Source organism: Lampetra fluviatilis, chromosome 18 (genome assembly GCF_964198595.1).
Source record: "Lampetra fluviatilis chromosome 18, kcLamFluv1.1, whole genome shotgun sequence".
Taxonomy (NCBI): domain Eukaryota; kingdom Metazoa; phylum Chordata; class Hyperoartia; order Petromyzontiformes; family Petromyzontidae; genus Lampetra; species Lampetra fluviatilis.
This window is the reverse complement of record NC_136292.1, coordinates 8,900,560-8,922,350: the sequence shown is the minus strand read 5'-3', so window position 1 is coordinate 8,922,350 and position 21,791 is coordinate 8,900,560. Positions and strand designations below refer to the sequence as shown.

The following is a 21,791-nucleotide window of genomic DNA, read 5'->3' as shown; positions in this document are numbered from 1 at the left end:
GGTTATCCGTGTAGTCTTTGCAGTTATGTGCCATCTGCGTCGAGGCTGATGGATGGGGCCACAGCTGCCTTGTGTTTATGACCTCAGCTTTTCAGGAGAGCATCTTGAAACCCCATATTGTCACTCGAGCGCAGGGGGAATTTGATTACCTTTAGCATAATTTGATGTCACAATGAACAGACTGAAAACAATTTTCTCAGTGAGGGTCCTTGATGCTGGCAAGGAAAGCATTAATGAGCCGCTCATGTTGAAGTGTCATGCAGATTTGCGGTGCGATGGGTCTATTTATTTCTTGCAAAGCCTGCATACTGAACAGAGTTCTTATGTTTATGTGGAGTAGTATTAGGAGTAGTATTGTGGAGTAGTATGAGGAGTGGTATTAGGAGTGGTATTAGGAGTGGTATAAAGAGTATTATTGTGAAGTAGTAATAGGAGTAAGTATTAGGAGTGGTATTAGGAGTATTATTGTGGAGTAGTGTTATGAGTAGTATTAGGAGTATTATTGTGGATTATTATTGTAGAATAGTATTAGGGCTAAGTATTAGGAGTAGTATTATGCAGTGCGAAATGGTTGAGGTGCATTCCACAGCCAAAGAAGCATCTGCACATCTACAAAGCTTTTGTGTTCCAATTAATTAAACATCCCTCGTTTTGTGCTCATGATGAAGGTAATTAAATTAACACTCGACTTACATTTTTGTTTAATTTCTTTTCTTCCACATCTGAAGAGTGACAGCTTCAGTTCAATGAAGGAACCTACATTCGTTCTGTTGAGCCAGGTAAACAGTTGGATCTCTCAGGTCTTCTTCAAAGCGGTTGTCAAATACCCTTTTGTACAAACTATCCCCACATCACTTCCCGTGTGGGAGCTGGAGAGAGTGCTGCATCGCAGGATCGTGAAGGGTGGCGGTGACTTTGGGAGACCTTCATCCAGCAGTGGATTGATATTGACTGATAATAATTGTTATTAGTATCAATGTGTATTGAGAGGCATTAGGTGCAAATGAGAAAATAAAAACAAGACAAAAACAATCATCAATATTTGTATGGATGTACTCTTTTGCACCGTACATAGCCAACTGTGCTAATTGGAGGTGCGGGGAATGACAACAAATTAAACACAACAGATCGAACCACGATTTTTACCATCACCCACCCACCACGTGGGTGGGTGATGGTAAATCTAAAGTACATTGAATTGATGAGAACTCAGCTGCTTATCTTCTGTACATGCACATATTTGGAGCACAACACATTTTATTTTAGGTTTTTAAATTATTAACATGGCAGAGAATTGTGCCGGAGACTCGTAGTTGTTGGGGAAGAGTGCTTTGTATGGTACAATGAGCTGTAGGGCAGCGAAAGAGAGTACGAGTGAACGGGATGGAATGGGTGGTGAGGGGCAACCACACAAAACCCATTCGTATGAGCTCAAGGATGCCCTCCAATGTTCATGGGGGAAAAAAGAGGAAATTCGCAGGCAGAGGAATGTACAATATTGAGTTTTTCGGAAGTTCTTCTGTTGTGGCCTTGCTCAGCACAGTTTGTGACATCAAGCTGTTGTGGAATGAGAGCGAGTGAGCTCTGACACTTGTGAACTATGTTCTGTAATTGCAGCGCATTATGCACAGGCACCCAAATAGCTCTTAAACACACGATGGCTCTGAATGGGCAATTTAGACGCTTAGGATTGACATCATCGGAACCGTTATTATTCCCGGAATGAGAAATGGCTTCAAATGACACACACATTAACTTCTCCAGCTTCAGTTGCAAGCAGAGAATGCGAGCAGGTCAGGCATCTGTTTTTATTCTTCGTACTTTAACGTGTCTCTTTTTTCACCCATTATATCTATCTGTTCTCGCGGCTTCAGAGATACTAACAGCATCTCTATTATGTACTATGCTCCTGGCACTTACTTCTTAAGCTGAAAAGTTGAGTAATTGCTCACACTCTATCTTACCCTGTAAAGAGCAGCATGGAATGGCAGTTTCCCTTCACTGCAGATAAAGTGCACGTGCGCTGCAGAAGTGATCCATGGACTGCTACGAGGCTTGAACCTCTTAGAGTCTCAGCTCAGTCTCGGCTCTACCGAGCCAGTGCGTGTTACTATCCGTGTGCAAAATATACTTTAGAATTAGGATGTCATCTCGACACGCAAAGCATACTGAGCTTCCTGTTAGGTTTTTCAGCTGAAGACATTTTCACGTATATATATGAGCATTCATAGGGCGAATGCAGAACATGTGTTTTTATTTACGCTGAGCTGCTGAGCACAGGCCCAAATGCTCAACACGTCTATCAGCCAGCAACAAACAGCACTGTCGAAGTTTTAATAGACAATAGCATAAACATACTTCTGGAATCGAGCAGGTTATTATTGTAAAAGTTTGGGAATAAGACAATCAGAGGAAATCCAAAGTGGCGTAGTGCAAGGGAGAAGCAGAAAGATACGTGGTGTGAACTAGTGTGGTGGTGGTTTAACACAGCATAGAGAAGACGAATCAATTAATCTGGTACACCGAGTTTTCAGCTCATGAAATTGGAGATTATGCCCTAGAATCGTGATGTCATCTTGACATGCAAAGCATGCTGAGTTTTTACGTTGTTTTCTGATTTTTAAGACGCTTTTCACGTATATATTTACACATTAGCATTCATATGGTTTGTGAGGTGAATGCAAGAAGTATTAACGGAGCAGGGATTTGAGTGAGCGTATTTTGTACTGTAAAAAAATTACAGCAACAACAAGCCAAACACAGAAGCGCAGTGCTCAGAACAATGAGCAGAATGTTGGGTGGCTAAAGGCAGCAAGTTGGCAGTGTGGAGGACACAGGCGGTGCGTATGACAGTCTCCCACTTTGTTAACCTACGACAATTAGGGTGGGTTATTGACCTCCCATCAGGAGGCCTTGCCATTCTGGATGGCCTCAATGCACACCTATCAGATATAAAGAGCAGCATATGCCTAACAGGTTTGACTGCTGATGGGACTCTGGAAGTTCAAACTGGTCCAGTGTTTGCTGATGAAACAAATGTTGTTAGAAAAAATATCGCTGTAATAGCCAAAGGCCGATGGCCTAAAATGCTGTTTTACCTTTTATGTGTAGAGAAGGACTTTTGTTTTGTTGTTTTCATCCACACAAGTGCCCCATTATTGTACTACCAGAGCATCCAACCATATCATAGGATTGGGCTGTGAGTGGCCAATGAGATGGCAGTACAGAAATAGATTATTGATCTTATTGTGTGGATAGATTTTCTCCTGGCTTATGAAGTCAACCCCTTATTGATGGCATTGGCCAAATATCCGAATGCAGGATCCTCATGAAGAAGACTTGAGACTCGGCGAGGTTTTATAAAATGAATAACGGTTCCTTAGAAAAGTGACCTCAAATAACATTTGAATTTAGGGGTGGGATGCCCCAGTATATCTGCTTTCTAATCACAATCCAGTGGCAATATTCTTTTTCTTCCACGTGTTTGTCCCACTCATGTTGGGTCTGCTGTCCTTGCCAACCTTCTCCACGCTGCCCTGTCCTGCGCCATCTTTCCACTCCTCGGGCTACCATGTCCGTTCGTACCGCATTGCCCCATTTATTCGTCTGCCTTACTCTTGATCTCTTTCCTTCCACTTGCATCACTTGCACCTTCTGACCCACGTAATTTTGCTGTTATCTCTCCACGTGACCAAACCACACCAGCCTTTTGTCTCTCATCTTCTCTGTGATTTCTACCACCTTGAGTCTTCCTTATTCATTTCTCACCCCCCTGTTCTTCCTTGGCTTGAAAGTTCTCCGACACTCCACAGCTGCTTCGCACATGCATATTCCCCTCCTTCATATATATCCTGGATCAGCCGGACATATACATCAGGAATACCTATTTTTCTCATACACCACCAGATGAGCTCTCTAGGTACCCTGTCGTACGCTTTCTCTAGATCAATGAACACCATATGCAGGTTCCGTTTCTTATCTCTAAACAATACTGTCAGTGAAAGGATTTCATCCATTATTAACCTTCTCGATCTGAATCCAAACTGACTCCCCAATTTCGATTTAAAGCTTTCGTGACTGCAGGGATTCATATTATTGGTTCTTTCATATTATTTCCCTTCTAGGTGACTTTACCGAAAGAACCAATAATATGACTCGCCAATGTCAACTAGCTTCCTCAGTCTCCTTTCTATGATTCTTTCCCAGAGTTTCACGGTGTGACTCATCAATGCTATTCCTCTGTAGCTCCCACACTCTTGTGCATCACCTTTCCCTTTAAAGATGGCAACAGAGCCAGCAGGTGGCATCATGTCATTACACTTGTATTATATCAAAACACAAATAGTATTTCATATCAAGGTCGAGAATGCGTGGTGTGGAGGTGTGGTCAACCATTTAATTATTTCTATATTTATAATGTATAACTATAATTCTGCTTGTTATCCTCGGACCAGCTCACTGAGTCTCAAGACTATTTCTATGATTTTCCCAATTCAGTAATTTGGTGTTTGAACATCTTAACACCTGTTTCATTGCCAAAAAGGGTAGAACCTATTCATATTTTTCATTTGTAGAGCAATTAATTTAAAATTTTTTGAAAACTTGGACCGTGACCCCTGCATGCAATGGCTCTGATACAAAAATAACCTGAGCAAATGTGCGGGACCCGAAATGTCCGGCACATTGTTTGGAGGAGCTGCTGTGTTGCTCTGGGTGGTATCTGGCTACAACCACATTTGCGAATGTTATTTGTAACTTTGATTCTTACCCGTGTATCGATAGTTCAATTGCTGACCGCCCCTATGGGACATCTGTGAAAAAAAGCTTCATAGCTCATTGGATTCCTCCTGAAGTCTAAAGAAATATTCTGCTTCTTCTGAAAGATTTTTGCGAGGATGAGGCGGTTGTAGTAAGCGTGCCCGTGTGCATGCGTGTCCGGCAGGGAAGACGCGCGCAATGTGGAGGGCATGCTGGACATGTTCGACATGCTGCTCGTCACCGTGAGCCGCTTCCGTGAGCTGCATCTCCGACGGGAGGAATACGTCTGCCTCAAGGCCATGATCCTCCTCAACTCGGGTGAGTCGAGCTGTCGAGTGTGCAGGCGGTGATATTGCATGAGGACCCACGTGCCAGGAAGGGGGTGCGTGCACTCTCGTGTTTGGCTGAGGGCCCTGGCAGTGCCAGCTTTAGGCGAGGCAATGACATGGCCCGGCGTAAATGTGTTCGCCGCTTGTTGCAGGGGTTAGTGGTTTAAGTCCGGCAAGCTGCCCTGGGTAATACTGCGATAGTGTATTAAGCATACAATACGCGCTGTCTGCTTCACAGTGGATGTTTAAAATCACGTGAATTCATTCTAAATGAGTAGGTCATTGTTTGCAGGCGTCAGGGTACAAATGTTAAGAATGATCTTCACATTGCTGAATTGGGATGTTCGCATAGTTCCTTGATAAGATCGGTGTTAATACAAAATGTAGTCAATATTATTTGTAACTATTATTATTCTAGAAGCAACGTAGCTATTGTCGTGGCAGATGGTTAGGAATTTGGAAGACGGCTGCAATGTCAAGTTCTGATAGTCACGTGGTCTCCTAACAGGACACCAAGACACCTACACAAACTCTGCCCCACAGAGTTTGTGTACGTGCCCCGATTAAACAATGTCATGTCACAGGGTTGGATGCCAGAGGATGTAGATGTGTGGGGTGAACTGCACACACTGGAGATGGTGTGAGAGAGGAAGTCCTGCTCGAGGAAGCTCTAAAATGGAGGATGTTGGGGGTGGAAGGACAAACGCTGCTTGGCAACTTTAAGAAAGGAGAGATTTATTGTTGAAATTAAGGGCAAAATATAAATATCAATGAAGGAGACTTGAGCCAAGAACCTGCCCTTGGGCAGAGAACTGAAGTGATTAATCAGTTATAGAGTAATATTTTATTGTATCTATATATAGAATTATGACGGTACATCGCATCCTAAAATATAATTGGAAAAGTGAACGAATTTGTATTAACAAACCACAGCTTTGCCATTTCCAGAAAATTAAACGATGCTCAGTTTACACAACTCAAGGCGCACCCCATAAAGTTTGTCATGGCAGTGGAGTCATGGGGTATGGGGCCCACAGACTAGACCAATGGGGCTCACAGACTAGACCAGTGGCATTCCACCCCCATGAGGGTCCAACCCAGAGGCATCGTGCATGTATGTGTAATGTAGCTCTCAGAGACACCTTCTTGTTCAGTTATATGTATATTTATTATGAATAAAGTCCACCGACTCACTGATAACTTAACGAGCAACCGCGAGTGATTATATACACTTGGGTAACTTAGACAACTCTATTCTGAGACAACATAACTCTAGCCTTCCAAGACTACACGGTGCCCACTCCAGGATGATGAAGATGACCCGCTCCATGGTGACGACGGCGACGGCAGTTCCCCCACAACAGCAGCCCAGAGCCCCGGTTCATGGCCGGCTTTTATCCCCCTCACGACCCGGCCACGCCCCTATTCCCGAACCCTCTCTCACCGCACCTGGCCCTGTCTGTCTCTGCCCTTATTACAATTTACGACTGTTAGGTCCCGTGCTTCCCCTCACTCGACCCTGTCAAAGTTTGTCGCATCAATCATTATTAGCTACCACTTAGGTCCCACATTACCCGAACGTGACCCTGTCTGTTCGGTTACGTTAATTAGTAACCATGGCCACAGGGAGCCGTACTGTCCCTACATCACTCCGTACTGTCCTTATATATGTAATCCCTCTGGATGACCAAAGCCTCACGTATTCAGTGGGAGGATGTGGGATGATGTTGTGCTAATAATAATTATTCATGATTTTAATTATCGGTGAATTTGTCAATCCACTGTTGAATGGGGGCATGGGGGGCAGGGGTGTTGTTTAATCACACTTCACCATGCTGGTCATGCAAGTTGGTGAAGGGCAGGAGACCAGGACCTGCTAAATTATCACTCACCAGTAATGTCAGTTATTGTCAGGTTTCACACTCAGGTTGCCAGGTTCATAAAACGGTGCTTAGTTACTCTAATTCTGGGGGTGACACTTTGTCTGGGGGTGACACGGACAGTCCGGGAATTGGCATTTGCGTTTGGGGTGGCAGGAATTGATTTGTTTATGACATCTGCCACCACTATTGTATTGAACTTCATGACAGTATATTGCACAAGTCTGATAGTCCTGAGCTGACGGACTAACATGTCCGGGTTTGGTCTTCGGTGGTAAAGGCGGTCGGTGGTGGAGGTGGCTCCCGAGTGTCGACAAACTCGGAGGAACTTGGCTGCCACCATGGCTGCTTTCCTTCAACCGGCAGTTATCGTGTAAACTGTACATGCACTGTATTGGCACCGGGCTGCAAGGCCAGTTCAAGGCTTTGTGGGAAGCGGTTGAGAGAGAGCGATAATGACAAGAACGCCAGTAAGAAGAGTTCTCGTGCCTACTTTGCGCCTTTGATTTATGCCACAGCCTGGAATGTTGCTTGTGTAAAACATCGCTAATCTTGATTTGCCACTTGACTTTCTCTGCACTGGCAGTTAAAAGTTTAACACAAGGGAAGCCTTAGTTCTACATTTGGATATTTTCGTCAATGTCTTTTGGTTGTTTCATATTTCTGTTGATTTTGATTGGTTACATTTAAAAAATAAATACGCATGTTTAATTACCATGAATGTTTATGTACGGTACTTGCATCTATGTATCTATCTCTTCTGTATGAGTATCGGTTTTGTCTTCATATATGTACATGCTTATCAGCATTTTTGTACAATTATGTATACATATGTGTAAGTATACCTCCAATTATTACCTTTTATCACTTTAGTTCATTGACCTGTCTTAAGCCTATTATCTATCTCTTTAATAGTGGTCAAGCAAATATGTGAGGCCAAATTTCGATTTAAAGCTTTCGTGACTGCAGGGATTCATATTCTTGGTTCTTTTGGTAAAGTCACGTAGAAGGGAAATAATAAAATAATAATAATAATTAAATTCCCTTCTACGTGACTTTACCGAAAGAACCAAGCATATGTGAGCTCAATTCAACTTTTATTAAAGTGTATGCATACATATTGCCAGCTATGAAATATGGCTCGTAGAGAAAATGAAAAACTGAAAAGTATGCTAAGTGTCATGAAGGGATGCATGCTTGGGCTTACACTGAGGGACAGGTAGATGACTTGATTTGGGGAACAAATGTAACACTTAAATAAATTATTTCCAATGTTCACATTCATTGCTCCTACATTAAAATGAATGACCATGCAAATGTTTTAGCCTTTTATTAATCATGGAGGCTTCCTCATACCATGTCATTCATGGAAGTTATTTGACCATACTTCACCACGCTGGTCAGTGCGGGTTGGTGAAAGGCGTAAGAGGTACAGATAATACTCATCACTGATGTTAGCCATGGCGGGAAATCGAAGTTAGGTCACCGAGTTCATGGCACAGTGCACTAACCACTGTACTACCACTCCCCCCATGTGATAATGTGGTGGAATTTCAAACTTGGCACTATGTTTTATTTCAGTTCTTTAAAGAGTTAGCTTTCAACGCAGATGCCTTCTGTATTCCAAATGCATTGCAAATGTTCACTAACCCGCAATGACCATCGTTGTGAATTATGCCAAAAACAGCCCCTATGAACAACATGGTTACTGTAACGATTCTTTTTAATTCGATGAATCATCATGATTCATGTTTGTGATGCCACTCAAGAAGCAATAGCTTTTTTTTTAAGCATTCTGGTAAATTAGCGGCCTCTAGTGGCTGGAGCAGAAATGTGAACACATTACAGACATGTACAAACTTAATCCGATTGCAAACCACCAATAGTCAAAATCACGGCTTGATTAATGAAAACTTTGCTACGTCGTGGGCAGCAGGAGGGAGTGCAGCAAAATCCGCTGTTGTACTGCACTTCTACGCTTACATGTACATGCTCCCCACCTTCACCAACGCGCCCTGATCATCGTGATGAAGCTGGGTCAAATGATACCGGCGACCCACTTGGAGTGAGGGTGCCCTCATCCAGCAGTGGATTGACAAACAGGCAGTGCGTGTGCGTCATAATGCCAATAACCAACCAGAGACCACTTTCCGACAAGATTTTATCATTGTCTAACTGGGCTTACTTAACTGCCATTTAACTCCACAATGCAGTGGATAGCTGAGCCAGTCCCAAGCCTGGATAAAAAGGAGGAGGATTGGGCGAAAGGGCGGTGCTGAGACGTCGGGCGTAAAGGGAAAAAAAAAGGAATCCAATGCACATGACGACCACAGATGAAGGATACCGGCTCGGATGTCGTCCAGATCAACAAAGTCCGCGTCCCCAATCGAGTAACCAGGATTGGGTCGAAAAATTAGCTACTGGAAAGCAGCAGCAGCTACGACACCGTCAGGAACCAAAGCAGCTAAATTCGGAAACAACGAAGAGGCTGAGATATCACTTTTCACCGATGTAAGCTATGGCCAGTTACGGAAGTCCAATTAGATGCACGAAAGAAATGTACAGCCTTTCATCTTTTTTCCAAAGCTCTTGTAACTTTGCTCAAGTTAAAACGAGTGTTCACTCTTACCTTTTACTTCTTTGGTAGTGCTGTTTCTTACAGGCCACTGTTTTGAGACATTGGGAATGTGCTCAGCAGCTGTGTTAAAAAACATGTATACACTGATATACACAGACATCATTCCTTACAGATATTATCCATGGTGTGCGATCAAACTCACGTTGTTAAATATACATTTTAAAAAGTCTGTGTTCATTTCCATAACTGATATTCTATGAAATCGAAGTGGTCTTCAAAACAGACACACTAAATCAACCTCTAAATATAGCCCGGGTTTCTACGGATTTCTGTTTTGTGCTGACAACTGCTCTCTCCTGCAGGGGTCTTTTTCTGCCTCTCGAATTCCGCCGGGGAGCAGACGAATGTACAGCTCATCCAGCAGATCCTCGAGAAGGTTATGGACGCCCTGGGCAGCACCATCGGCCACATTGAGGCGTCCCCGCCGCAACACTCGCGCCGCCTCTCCCAGCTACTCCTGCTGCTTTCGCAGATCCGACACATTAGGTCAGACGTGCGTGCGGATATCCTCCTTGCCTCTCCTGTGTCTCTGAGATATGCAGAGTATGCACGACAATGGTGATGTCATCTTGACCTGCTTGACTAGTATTTATCAAGGGTCCACTCCTGGTTTTTTTTTAAGTGCGTGAGCTTCAAAGGAGCCACCACCATAGCAATGTGGGATTTACACCACTGGCTCAGGGCTGTAAACAAAAGATGAGCACCGCCTTGATGCTCATTTGAGCAGGTGATCACTTGTAATTTAATTTTATGAAGCCTATGTTTTGGGGGCTCTGAGATATTTTACTGATTTAGGCTTTAAAAAAAAAACTGATTATGATGTCTCGATTTAAAGCTTTCGTGACTGCAGGGATTCATCTTCTTGGTTCTTTCGGTAAAGTCACGTAGAATGGAAATAATAAAATAATAAAAATTAAACATAATAAAATAACAGCGCTGTTCTTCACCTGAGGACGGCTGCTTGCATTGTGGTCGAAACGTCGTGAGAATTATTTGATTATGTTTTATTTTTATTATTTTATTATTTCCATTCTACGTGACTTTACCGAAAGAACCAAGAAGATTACGATGTCGACAATGTGATTGGCCAATTTTGATATAAATTTGTGTTTTTCAACAATTTTTATATTGTTCGGTGGATTTCATGCTTAAACGAATATCCAGTATCCATTATTTAACTAGAAGATGACAATACAGGCCCACTGAGGCACAGGAAACATTGCCTCTTGCAAGGGTGGGCCAGCGTTTGACACTTGCACACACTGACTTTGCAATGTGTGTGTTGTTTACAGCAACAAGGGCATCGAGCATCTCAACAGCATGAAGCGTAAGAATGTGATCCCGCTATACGACCTGCTCCTTGAGCTGCTGGACGCTCACAGCCTGCAGAATACTGGCTTACGGACGTCGCCCCCACCGCAAGATTTCAGGGCAACATCCAACAGCGATGGCGACGTGGCTGCGCAGCCGGGCGAGCAGGAGTACCAACCGTACGTCGCCGCGGATTTCAAGGCCCTCCACCAGCCCGAGTCGCGGGAGTTCCGGACGCATGCGGATAGGCCGTACCTTGGCGGTGGCCACGCCAACAGAGGGCCCGTCGCGACCGTCACAGAGCCTGAAGTCAGGCCGCAGCACGAGAGGGAGTTCAGGGTGCATACCCAGCGAGGATTCAGAGATCACGTGGAGAGGGAATTCATAACTCTGGGCAAAAGTACCAGCGCGTCGTCAGAGGCGGGAGGCCCCGTCACTTTCACGAGCAAGTCATTGATGTTTTAGTTAAGCGATTCAGAGCGTCTGTTTTCATGGGTGCAGAATTCCATTGTGGATAAATATTATCGTTGTTACCTCTGGATGGTGCGTGTCCATTGATGATTAATTGCAACGGGGGCATGTTATTTTTACAACCGGATCGCACAATCTGTGGAACGTTATTGTGAATCAAACGAGTGATCTTTGCACTCCACTCCACAAGTTTGCGGTGGCCATGGTGTGGCCGGTCATAAGAAGGCATGAGACTACGTGACGTGGCTACGATGTCTACGGGCAAGCAACGGGCAGCGGTGCAGATTCCCCAAGTGCAACTCACGCGCTCGTGCTGGGCTGTGTTGTTTTGTCGATGGATCCGTGATCCATGTTCCGTGGGCTCTAGAGACACCAGAATCAGAATAAGGTGGTCTGGTGATGGGACTTGGCACTACTTTCCAGTATTTATATTCAAATTTGAGAAAGTAATATTTTCAGCCAGAAAATACACATGCCATCGTATTTTATAATTTATTTTTACCTGGAATCTTTAATTAACTAAAACCAAACGTTTTTATTTGTATCTGATTATGAATGTACCATTGAATTAAATTATCTGCTGGCTTCTGTTTATTTTTTATTCAGATTATTAACAATGTGTACATTTGGACATTGTTAACCATCTGAACAGGCATTACATATAAAAAAAACTTCACTGATTGTTTTTATATTCATTTGCTGGATATTATGTTAAAACAAAAAGGCTGCACATATATATAGTATGTAAAAGTTGTTCATAAATGGCTATAAATTATTTTAATCTAGCACCAAATCACCCATTATAATAATAATGACAACTTCCGTCGCAACTTAATATGGCAAGTCATATCAAGAGCGCTGATCGATTTCATGAGATCTCAGAAGCTAAGCAGAGTTGAGCTTGCATATTGCATGGATGGATAACCACGGTGCACAAACAGGTCTGAGACAATGTTGGCATGACACCTGCTGGGTGAGGAGCACATCGGGTGACACTGGCCAACAGGACAGTTGTCTGAAAAATAAGTCATGGAGTAGAGCCAGCAATAGAGCTGGCCTGCATTTGTGATGGCCTGACGAGAATTAGAAATGCCCAAACATTCGGTGTGGGGCGATGCACAGTCTTGATAGCAGGATTCTCAACACCCGTGAGCATGAGAGATTTTGAGATCCGGTTTGGATATAAGTCCTGGTACTCGCTATGTACTGTATGTGGCGCTCTGCCACACACATTGTTTACTTCAATCACACTTACTATATTAATGATGTATTAATATTATCGTGATTATATTTTTTATTGTGGATTTTGCAGACTTTGTTAAAGTGTGGGACGTGAGTTGGCGCTGACTGAGCTATGACAATCAAAACGAGAGCACAGTGAGATGCTGCTTTGTGGACTCTTCATTTCCATTGCCATGAAAGTTCCTGAAACTTTCACCTTTGAGTTATGACTAGGAAATCATGTCGAAGCAGGGCATGTCATGGCCCTGGCATGTCTAGTAAAATTGTCAAGATTGCGTTGGTGTCTTCTGTAGATAGGAAATTAAAAGCAGTGACTGACTCTGTGACACTCTTGATCTGCACTATTGGACATCAGCCAGGGACATGTGTGATGCCGGACAAGATATAAAGTCTCTGGACTTTTCATGAGCAGGTCTTTAAGTTGGGTTCGTGATTGAAATAGCTATTCAGAAAACATAGTTGTATTAAAATACACGATTGTGGTTAAACGTTGTGTTTGAGTGAAGAATGTTGCTCATTATCACTACAGTGTTGACTTTATGCCATACTTTTATATGGGATTGAAATTAATGCAGTGATTGTAATGGCCTTGTTCAGTGCGACGATAGTTTAGTGTATCTGTGGTGTATATTGTAGATCTGTGTTTCAGTAGTTGCAACCCGACACGACATTTTTATGAAAAAATAAGAATAGGTTTTACCCTTTCTGGCAATAAAAACAGGTGTTAAGATGTTTAAACGCCAAATAGAAACCTTTTGCAAGCAATCAAGTCTGCATTAACCACGCGTGCTAGTGGTGAACATGCAAACAAACATGCTTTGATATTAAATACATTGTCTTTTAAACTGATTGGCCTACATCACAGACAAGGGTTAAACCTATTCTTACTTTTTCATACTTTGATACGGACAAAAAGTCCCCATTTTGTAGCTTCTCACCCCGAGCTATAAATGCTCTGATAGTGGCATTGTCTTTGTGCTGTTCACCATTCGGCGTTCTCTGGTCTGACACTGGTGAGACTAGGCCCTAATAAAGGCTGTCTCTGGTGTAGGCCAATCCGTTTCAAAGACAATGCATACATGATCATGTTTGCATGTACACCACACGCACGTGTGGTTAATGCGAACTTGATTCTTTGCTAAAGGTTTCTATCCGGTGTTTGAACATCTTTAAACCTGTTTTATTGCCATAAAGGGTAAAACCGATTGCTATTTTTTCATACTTTGATACTGCCAAAAAGGTCCCATTTTATACCACATTATTATTTTGCATTGCCATTTACGTTGAGCTTATTTTTATAATATGAACTCTATTACAAGTAATTGGTCATGCCTACTTCTCAAAAAGCCACACAAAGGTACCATAAATACACTAATCCATGCAGCGATCAGCATCGTCTGACATGAGAGCACTCTACCTATAAGGGCCAATGTTTAATTTGAGAAGTGTGGAGATGCAAGTCATAGCAGTCCTGTCTCATTCTCTGTAACGTGATTGTTTTATAGGATTATAATTTATATTTACTGTTATCAAGAAATTCAACTTTATTTAAGAAATCATTTATGTGTTTGTGTCTGTGTAAGCTGACAATTTTAGGCATTTAATTGCAGAATTACATCTCATTCAAATGACCTACACGGTTTCACAAGGATATTGTGAAATTGTATTGAGCATATTTTGTCTTTGGTGTAACTAATGCATGAAGTTCTTATTAAGGGAACTAAAGGTCCGTCCTTGCGTCTGTCCACGGATATTTTGTTACTTCATAAAAAATGAATGTCTCTAAACTAATCGCTGCAAATCTTACCTTACCAATTACTAGTTCTCAGATGAGTATTCTTGTTGTTGATCCATCATATGTATGTAGTTATCCACATGTAACATAATGTATTTTTTAAGTTTTAAAATAATGAAATATAAGTGGATATACATATCAATGAATTATATTGCGTGCCAGCTTAGCACCCTCAGTAGTAGATCAGTGTGCTGCACTGGTGTGGTTGCCATACTGGAGTGCAATCCAGAGGTCACCGGATTGATCTCGCAGCGTGACAATTGAAACATTTTATACGTTTCTTAAATCCTCCTACCTCTGTCCACCCAGCAGTATAAATGGGTACTCCGTAGTTGATTGGCAGGTCGTGTGTGGCGGGGTAAAATGCGGGTACCTCCACCTCATCCAAGACATCTGACCAGCGTGGAAGAGCAGGGCAAAAATACCGTCTAGAGAAGGGCTCTCCAGATCTGCCCCTAGTGGAGGCCCTTCTGCCAGCAGCGGTGTGAGCAAGCAATTGCAGGGCTGCACCTTTACTTTGTTGATGGTAAGATCACAAATGGCAAGAGTACTCTGTAGGTTATGGTAACAAAATGCTTTCTAAAGAGTCTTTATTTTTTGAAAGGCGAATAGATCACATTTCTGTCGGCATGCGATAACTGAATTCGTGAGTGTGTGCGTTTGCGTGCCTTCATGCACGCTTATCGCTTCGTAGCCCACCCTCTTAACAGAATATAGGCTGCTTGATGATTCGTTTTGGTTCCTAGGTGAGACCAAGTGATGATCCGGCCAAACTTGTGTTAAACCCCTCCACCACCTGACAAAGGCAAATCAATCTAATTGTCACGTGGTGTACAAGGGTTTTACGTGTCGGTCGTTGTTGCAGCTCACCGGTAAAGTTAAGACAATTCTCCAAACAAATTTAGCAATTAGATGTACAATGTTTAATTGGAAGTTGCATAAAATATCAGGACAAGATCCAGCAAGGATAAAAATTATGTAGTGCTTCCTGGATTTTTTAAAATATTAATTGGTAATTTAGTTTGCATTAATTTTCCAGTGAGCTGAAACAAAATAGGTACATTAAAGGCTTGCATGCCTGGTGGAGGGTCTCAATGAGACAAATTTGGTCAGCTCATTCGGTGGCCTAACGAAAAAAAATTCGAATCATAATATAGGCTGCGAGAGCTGACATGTTAGAAACTACCTTCATTGACCGGCATGCCAGCTTGTAAATGTCGGACTGTTTCCTTACATACATTGTAAGTAAATTGCAATGCAATGCTTTTCCTACGTTCACAAGTGTTGTGTTTGACACCGCAGTGTGCGGATGGGCAGCTCTCAAGCCTCTGTATAAATAATTGCGTATGACAATCAAATGTATTAGTGTTAGTATATTACTTGGCATTATAAATGCACCATGTTTTTACTATGATTTAAACATTTTCATACTTTTACTTCCTAGTAAGCATACCAAATTGATACGATCGCACCGACCATAACACCTCCGATTAGCACAGCTGGCTACGTACGGTGCAAAAGAAGTTCAACAAACATACATTTTGTTTTTATTTCCCTGTTGGCAACTTGAAATTGCGTAATACTCTATTACCGCTACACCAATCGGTGAGCGGAGCCCCCTTTTGTCGGTTGCGGTCACGCGTTGTACGGGCAGCACGATGAGCCCTGGTCCCGTAAGCTGTACCGGGGTCGCACGCCCCAAGTGTTCACGCGAACTCGCTGTGGGTTCACTCCGCTGTGGTTCCGCTGTTACACTTTGGAAGCTTGTGCGCTGTGCGTTGAGAACCCTTGTAGGATGCGCAATATCCACAGCTGCAGTGGCCACCCGATAATCCCACGAGCCTCCCTTCGAGTCGTTGTTGATCAACGTGTGGCAGAAGTCAAGGGTTCAATACACGTAAATGGGCATCCATATATCAGTCTTAAGGTTTAATTGAAGAGCAAATGTTTTTGTTACAATTTGTTCTTTAAGAAACTGTGCTGGATTCAGTGGTGGTCCAATCATAGCACCCACCTGCTTCTCATTTGGAGTTGATGCTATGGCTGGTGATTGTACAGACTGCACGAGGTATGATTTGCTGCTCAGAGCGAGAGAGAGCTCATGTGTTGGCTCTGAGGGGGCAGCATCATCTTGTCTCTACCCCAGGCGAAGGTCTGCAAGTTTGGTGCTGGTCACAATTGCACTAAAGCAGAGTGGGATTGCACCATCGTTGGCCAGCGAATGTGTTTCCTGAGCACTCACAAATATAAAGAAGCCACGGGTAAATCCGATCGTAGCATTTCAGTTCTGTACCGTTGGCTCGCATCGGCGATGCCCCCACGGGTCTGCTGGAACACTTTCAATCCAAGACTGCCCTCATGTGGCCATGTGCTGTTGTCAAACCCCATTGCCTCGGTGTAGGATGCCACAAGGTTCCAGGCAAGGGTCGACAACATCTTCCTGTTGCTTCTTCATGATCCGTCTTCATGGCTACCACTCAGTCCCCATCCATCCAATCCATTCATCATCATCATCATAATGTGCTCTCATCAATTTTTCTTTCACTCAATTCACGCATCTCACATTCATCTGCACTATTGCTAATTATCTGTAAAGCGCCTTGGGCAAGGCGCTATATAAATTACGATAAGATAAATCAAATCCTTTTCTTAAAGATCGCGGAAAACCATCGCGATATCAAACCTCGGTCACACAAATTGCGGGCGTGTAAAGTGCGGTTTAGTGTTTTCTCGCGTTGCGCACAACAGCGGTCGCTCTGTGAGAAGGGGGCCGCTTCGTGACGGGGTCGGCTCCTCGGACGGGAGGGACTGTCGGCCCTGTGTCGTGATGTGCACTCGCTTGCAGGTTGTTGTTATTTACCTTTGAAATTGTATTTTTTTTAGTGCAAAAAAAAAACTGGACAGCTGAAATGCGGTACATTCCACGATAAACCACGCGTTTTGTGATGAAGCTGTAAATGTGTCTCAATGAAAGTGAAATTTTTATTGTACAGGCATTGTAAGTCATTTGTATTGATTCAAAATATTGTATTTTTTATTATGCTCTAGTTATCTACTCTTCGTGAACGTGTTTGGCAATTAGCGTACCTTTGTAAACATGTTTGAAATAATGACTGATGTATACATATCGACTTGGAAGTGTGTTTGTTCGTGGCACGGTGATGTTGTTCCGTTGTGTCGTTTGATAGCACTTTTGTACTGTGACCTACGCCGTCTGCACTGAGCTCCGCAAAGCTTCTGTCTACATGGCGCGCTTGTCTTTATTGCAGTGGCAACCCCGATGAGCTACAAAGTATTGCTATTATTAACTGTTTTAGCAGTTTATATCCACACATAAAATATGTTACAGTCAACAATTGTCTTTTTTTATCCCTTGTGCTGATTCTGACTTCAATCGTAGGATTCTATGATGCTGTGGAACTCTCCAATCTTTTTTCGGGTTGTACCACATGTCTTTGGATACGGTTTGCTGGTAGCTTTTTTTGTTTCAGAAGAAGCTCCCAGCACGTGGAGTAAAACGTCGGACATCATTTCGAACGACATGCAATTACGACCCGAAAACACGTGGGAGGTCCGGCCGATATGAAGGTTTTTTTTTGTGCTTGTCAGCCCGGCACACTTTTCGCACTTGGTTCCAGGAGGATGAAAGAGAACCTCATCGACAACCCACTCCCAGCACAAACACTCGGCACGGTCTCTAACTAACTGGAGGAGATGGATGCGTGGGGGTGCGCAGGGCTTGGCGATGCTGCCTCTGTGCACCGATGTCTTGCAAGTGGCCTTGTATCCCAGTACTGTACGTTATTTACAAGAGCGAGGGCTTGCAGACTTGGCATCCATCGCAAAACATCATTAGGCAGCTTCACTGCACCACGGACCAGCCTTCTCCAACAGACGGGGGGGATACAACCAATACGCCTCTTACGCCAGCATTGCTTGAAGCCCAAAGGCAACGGAGGGCCCTAACATTCCACTTTTACGGAGACACAATAAAGCGCATTTACAAATAATCAGTGTCATTTAATCAGCATCAATTAGCGAGTGAGTATATGGATGTGGATAATTACGTTTTGCCAAGCTTAGTACGTTCGGGGAATACGGTAATGAATGCTAACATGTCCAATATTTAAAGCTGCTTGGGTTTTTAAAATATATCTCAAAAGGACAAATGAATATCCGAAAGAAATGCAGTTCCACATTGAAGATTCACAGCTGTTTTAATGAGAGAACCAATCGCTCATTAAAGCCGAATTGGCCATAACATCCTAATCCTGCGGGATCCTGAAAGGAGTCTTGGGACTCGGTGTGGTGTTTCTGTATAAATGAATTACATAGTTATTTTCATTAACAAAAATAATAAATTACAGCCCTTTGTAAATCCACTTCTGGGTGAAGGCCTTCCCAAGTCATGCCAGTTAATCGGTTTGATTTACCATACTTCACCACGCTGGCCATTGTGGGTTAATGATGTTGGGTGCTCAAGACCGGTTCAGATATCACTCGCCACTTTGTCGTGGCCGGAATCAAACTCAGGTTGGCAGCTAAATAGCGTAGTACACTAACCACTGTACCCGTGCATCACCCGTATGAATATCTTGTAATAAAATAGAAATCCTTTATATTTAATTAAAATTGGTATCAGCTATACAAGGTGTTCATTCCTTAGTTTTATGCCTTTAACAGTTATGAGCTTTGCTTGGGGTTTAGCCCGACAGTTCTCTCTGCTGACAACGTGTCGTTTCGTGAGCGTTCTGAGTTTCCCTGAGTGTTTTATGGCCTTGGCTGTTACAGTTTCGCCTCGTCAAGAGCACGCTATCCGTTAATGATCACGAGCAGTTGAACATTATGGAATGTGAATTGTAGCATAGACATAAGACGCTATGCAAATCACAGTTATTGAAAACCACTGTAGTCGGTATTTTTTTAAATCTGAGACAGCCTCGTCAACAATCTGTGGGATTTTAGTCGAATCTGTCTGTGCGTTCCATGGAGTTATTCTCTCGGTATATTTGACTAAAGCAGTCAAACGTTTAGTCCGACACTGCTAGTCATTCGTTGTTGGTGTTAGGAGCGCACGCCCCCCCCAGAGTGATTAAATCAGCCAATCAGTCAACTGGACAAATCTTTATACACATACATAATTACCCAATTACCAATATTAGTCTTCCTCAGTGCACTGCAGTCTCAAATCACGTCACCAGATTATTTAAGTGGGTGGTAGCCAGCCTCAAGCTTGATTTTCATCCACTCACAGTCATCGTTGACAAATATTTCTGCCGCGAACGTCGTTAACAAATTGACACTTGACCAAGTGTCTTGTGCGGTTTGAGAAAAAAAAATATCCTCGTCTCGTTCTTTGAGCAGGTTTCGCAACTCGTGCATGCCAAGCTTTACGAGGTTATGCATGCAGTCCATAACGGACATACTACAAAGGGCCCAGTTTTACGTCCCGTGCCCTTGACAGCGCCACAGTGAGATTCGTGTCATTGTCGAGCGCGTGGGGGTCTTGACCGTCCATGCCACGGTTCACACTACAGCCGGCCGTAACATGGCATCCAAAGTCTGACTCATCTCCATTGATATTCAAAGAGTAGATCAGGATGGTAGGCTGAGGTTTTAAGAACACGTAAAATTATTATTTGAAATATAGGTTCGATATTAAACACTCCACGTGCATGTGCTGTGCTCATGCAAGCGTGGCTGTTGTGCAGCAGCGATGTTAGCATCACCACATGTTCTGGCTGTATTGATTTTCCAAGCTGTTTTTTGTATATTCAATGTTCTTAGCTGCTGAGTTTAATCTCTCTACCCTGGGTTTTTTCTCCCTGCCCCACCTTGTTATCGAGTGAGCAATTTTACAGCACAGTGTGTTTGGAACGCCGTGTTACGCAACTGAATCGATGCAATTCCGAGAATCGTGAATGATGTCAGGACATGCTGTGCTGTGTCCGTGTTAGCTTTATGACGCATGCCTGCCCTCTGCTGAAAGTGCTCCAGCAAATCATCTTCTAATAACATTGTTATCATTACGACGACTCTCAACGTCATCATCGGCATTGTTTCAACTTTGGTTTTAAATGCACTCGAAATAAACGTGACGCACGTGGCCCTGTGCGAACACCAAATTCCAAACGTGGGATAATTATAGTAATGTGTAGCCGGTATGGGTGTAATGTAAATTAACCACAAATATAATTGTGAATGAAAGTGATAATGGCCATGGATTGGGCCCATAGGGTCACTGAGTACACAGTAGACCACACCCCCAGTAGAGTAAACAATTGAGGGTACAGGGCACCGATTCAGATTCGGGTGGACGCTGTACAGGGGTTGAGCAGTGAGGTGGTGTGAATTGGGGTTGATTGCTGTGCATTTGGTCATAATCACAGATGCCAAATGCTCCTCAGAAGAACACTTTGAAAGAAAGAGTTGCAGTCACACAATCCTCTGGTGTCCCTTGGTGGTGGAGTCATCCGATTTTCAGAAGGAGGGCAAAACACAACGCAGAGTATCCACTCATCGAATCCGAACTCATCTACTAATGTTGTTTTTTTTGTATTTATTAACCGGCCTGTCCCCTCGTAACGAACACGGGAGGAGAGGGATAGTGCGGGCCGGTTGCAAATGCCAACCAACCTTAGCAACAACTGAAAATGAGTAACAAATCGTAGCAATAAAATGTGTGGGAAGATATGTAAATTTGCAATGCACTACATGGGCTCGGTGTTTCAGTGGTTATAGTGTTAAGTCTTGGGTGAGAGTCGATTTCGCCCATCACCCTCCTCCAGGGCAGGGCCCGCGTCCCCAAAGGCCGCTTCGACTCCGCCCAAGTTCACGGTCCTTGGCCCGCATACGACGACATCGCTGCTGGGCCCCCATCCTTGGGGAGTTGGAGCCAGGCCTGCTCCAGGGTAGATTAAAATAAATGTCATTTTGTGGGGAAGTGAACAGCAATTGTCATAAAAGTAGACTTGCCCCAGCCATATTAATGTTGAGTTTCAACTACTGCTCTGGTCTGTAAAGAGAAGATTACAATTTCACAGTCGTTTAAGGAGAGAGGTATTTGACTTTTGTATTTAAATGGCTACAGCAGTTTCTGCAACAGTGTAGTCGACCTGGCAGGTGATGTGTTGGTCTTGTGTTAACAGATAAGGCAGTGGAATCCGGGCGATTTTGTGTGGAGTGCATGCCCCTGAAAACTAGGCCTTGTATTAGTTCTGGCCTTTGTGCTGCTAGTGTGGGGAAACATGTGCCAATGACAGAGACCACAGCTTCCCAGAGTAAGCACGGCATTGCTTCCTCTGGGCTGGCGTAAGTGTTGTGTTCAGTGCCTTACTACTGCGTGCGGCTCCCAAAAGAGCAGTGCA

The 21,791-nt window shown here is 43.4% G+C and overlaps 1 protein-coding gene across 1 annotated transcript in view; it reads left to right on the top strand.

The window, feature by feature from the left end:
* The window catches only part of LOC144937205 (estrogen receptor-like), a 75,498-nt gene extending 57,731 nt beyond the window's left edge, over positions 1-17,767 (top strand). Inside the window, exons 6-8 of the mRNA XM_078864553.1 lie at positions 4,943-5,076; positions 9,908-10,091; positions 10,898-17,767. Of these exons, the coding sequence (XP_078720679.1) occupies positions 4,943-5,076; positions 9,908-10,091; positions 10,898-11,381 (802 nt within the window). The 3' untranslated portion in view covers positions 11,382-17,767. The remainder of the gene's footprint in view (positions 1-4,942; positions 5,077-9,907; positions 10,092-10,897) is intronic.
* The last annotated feature ends 4,024 nt before the right edge of the window (positions 17,768-21,791 follow it).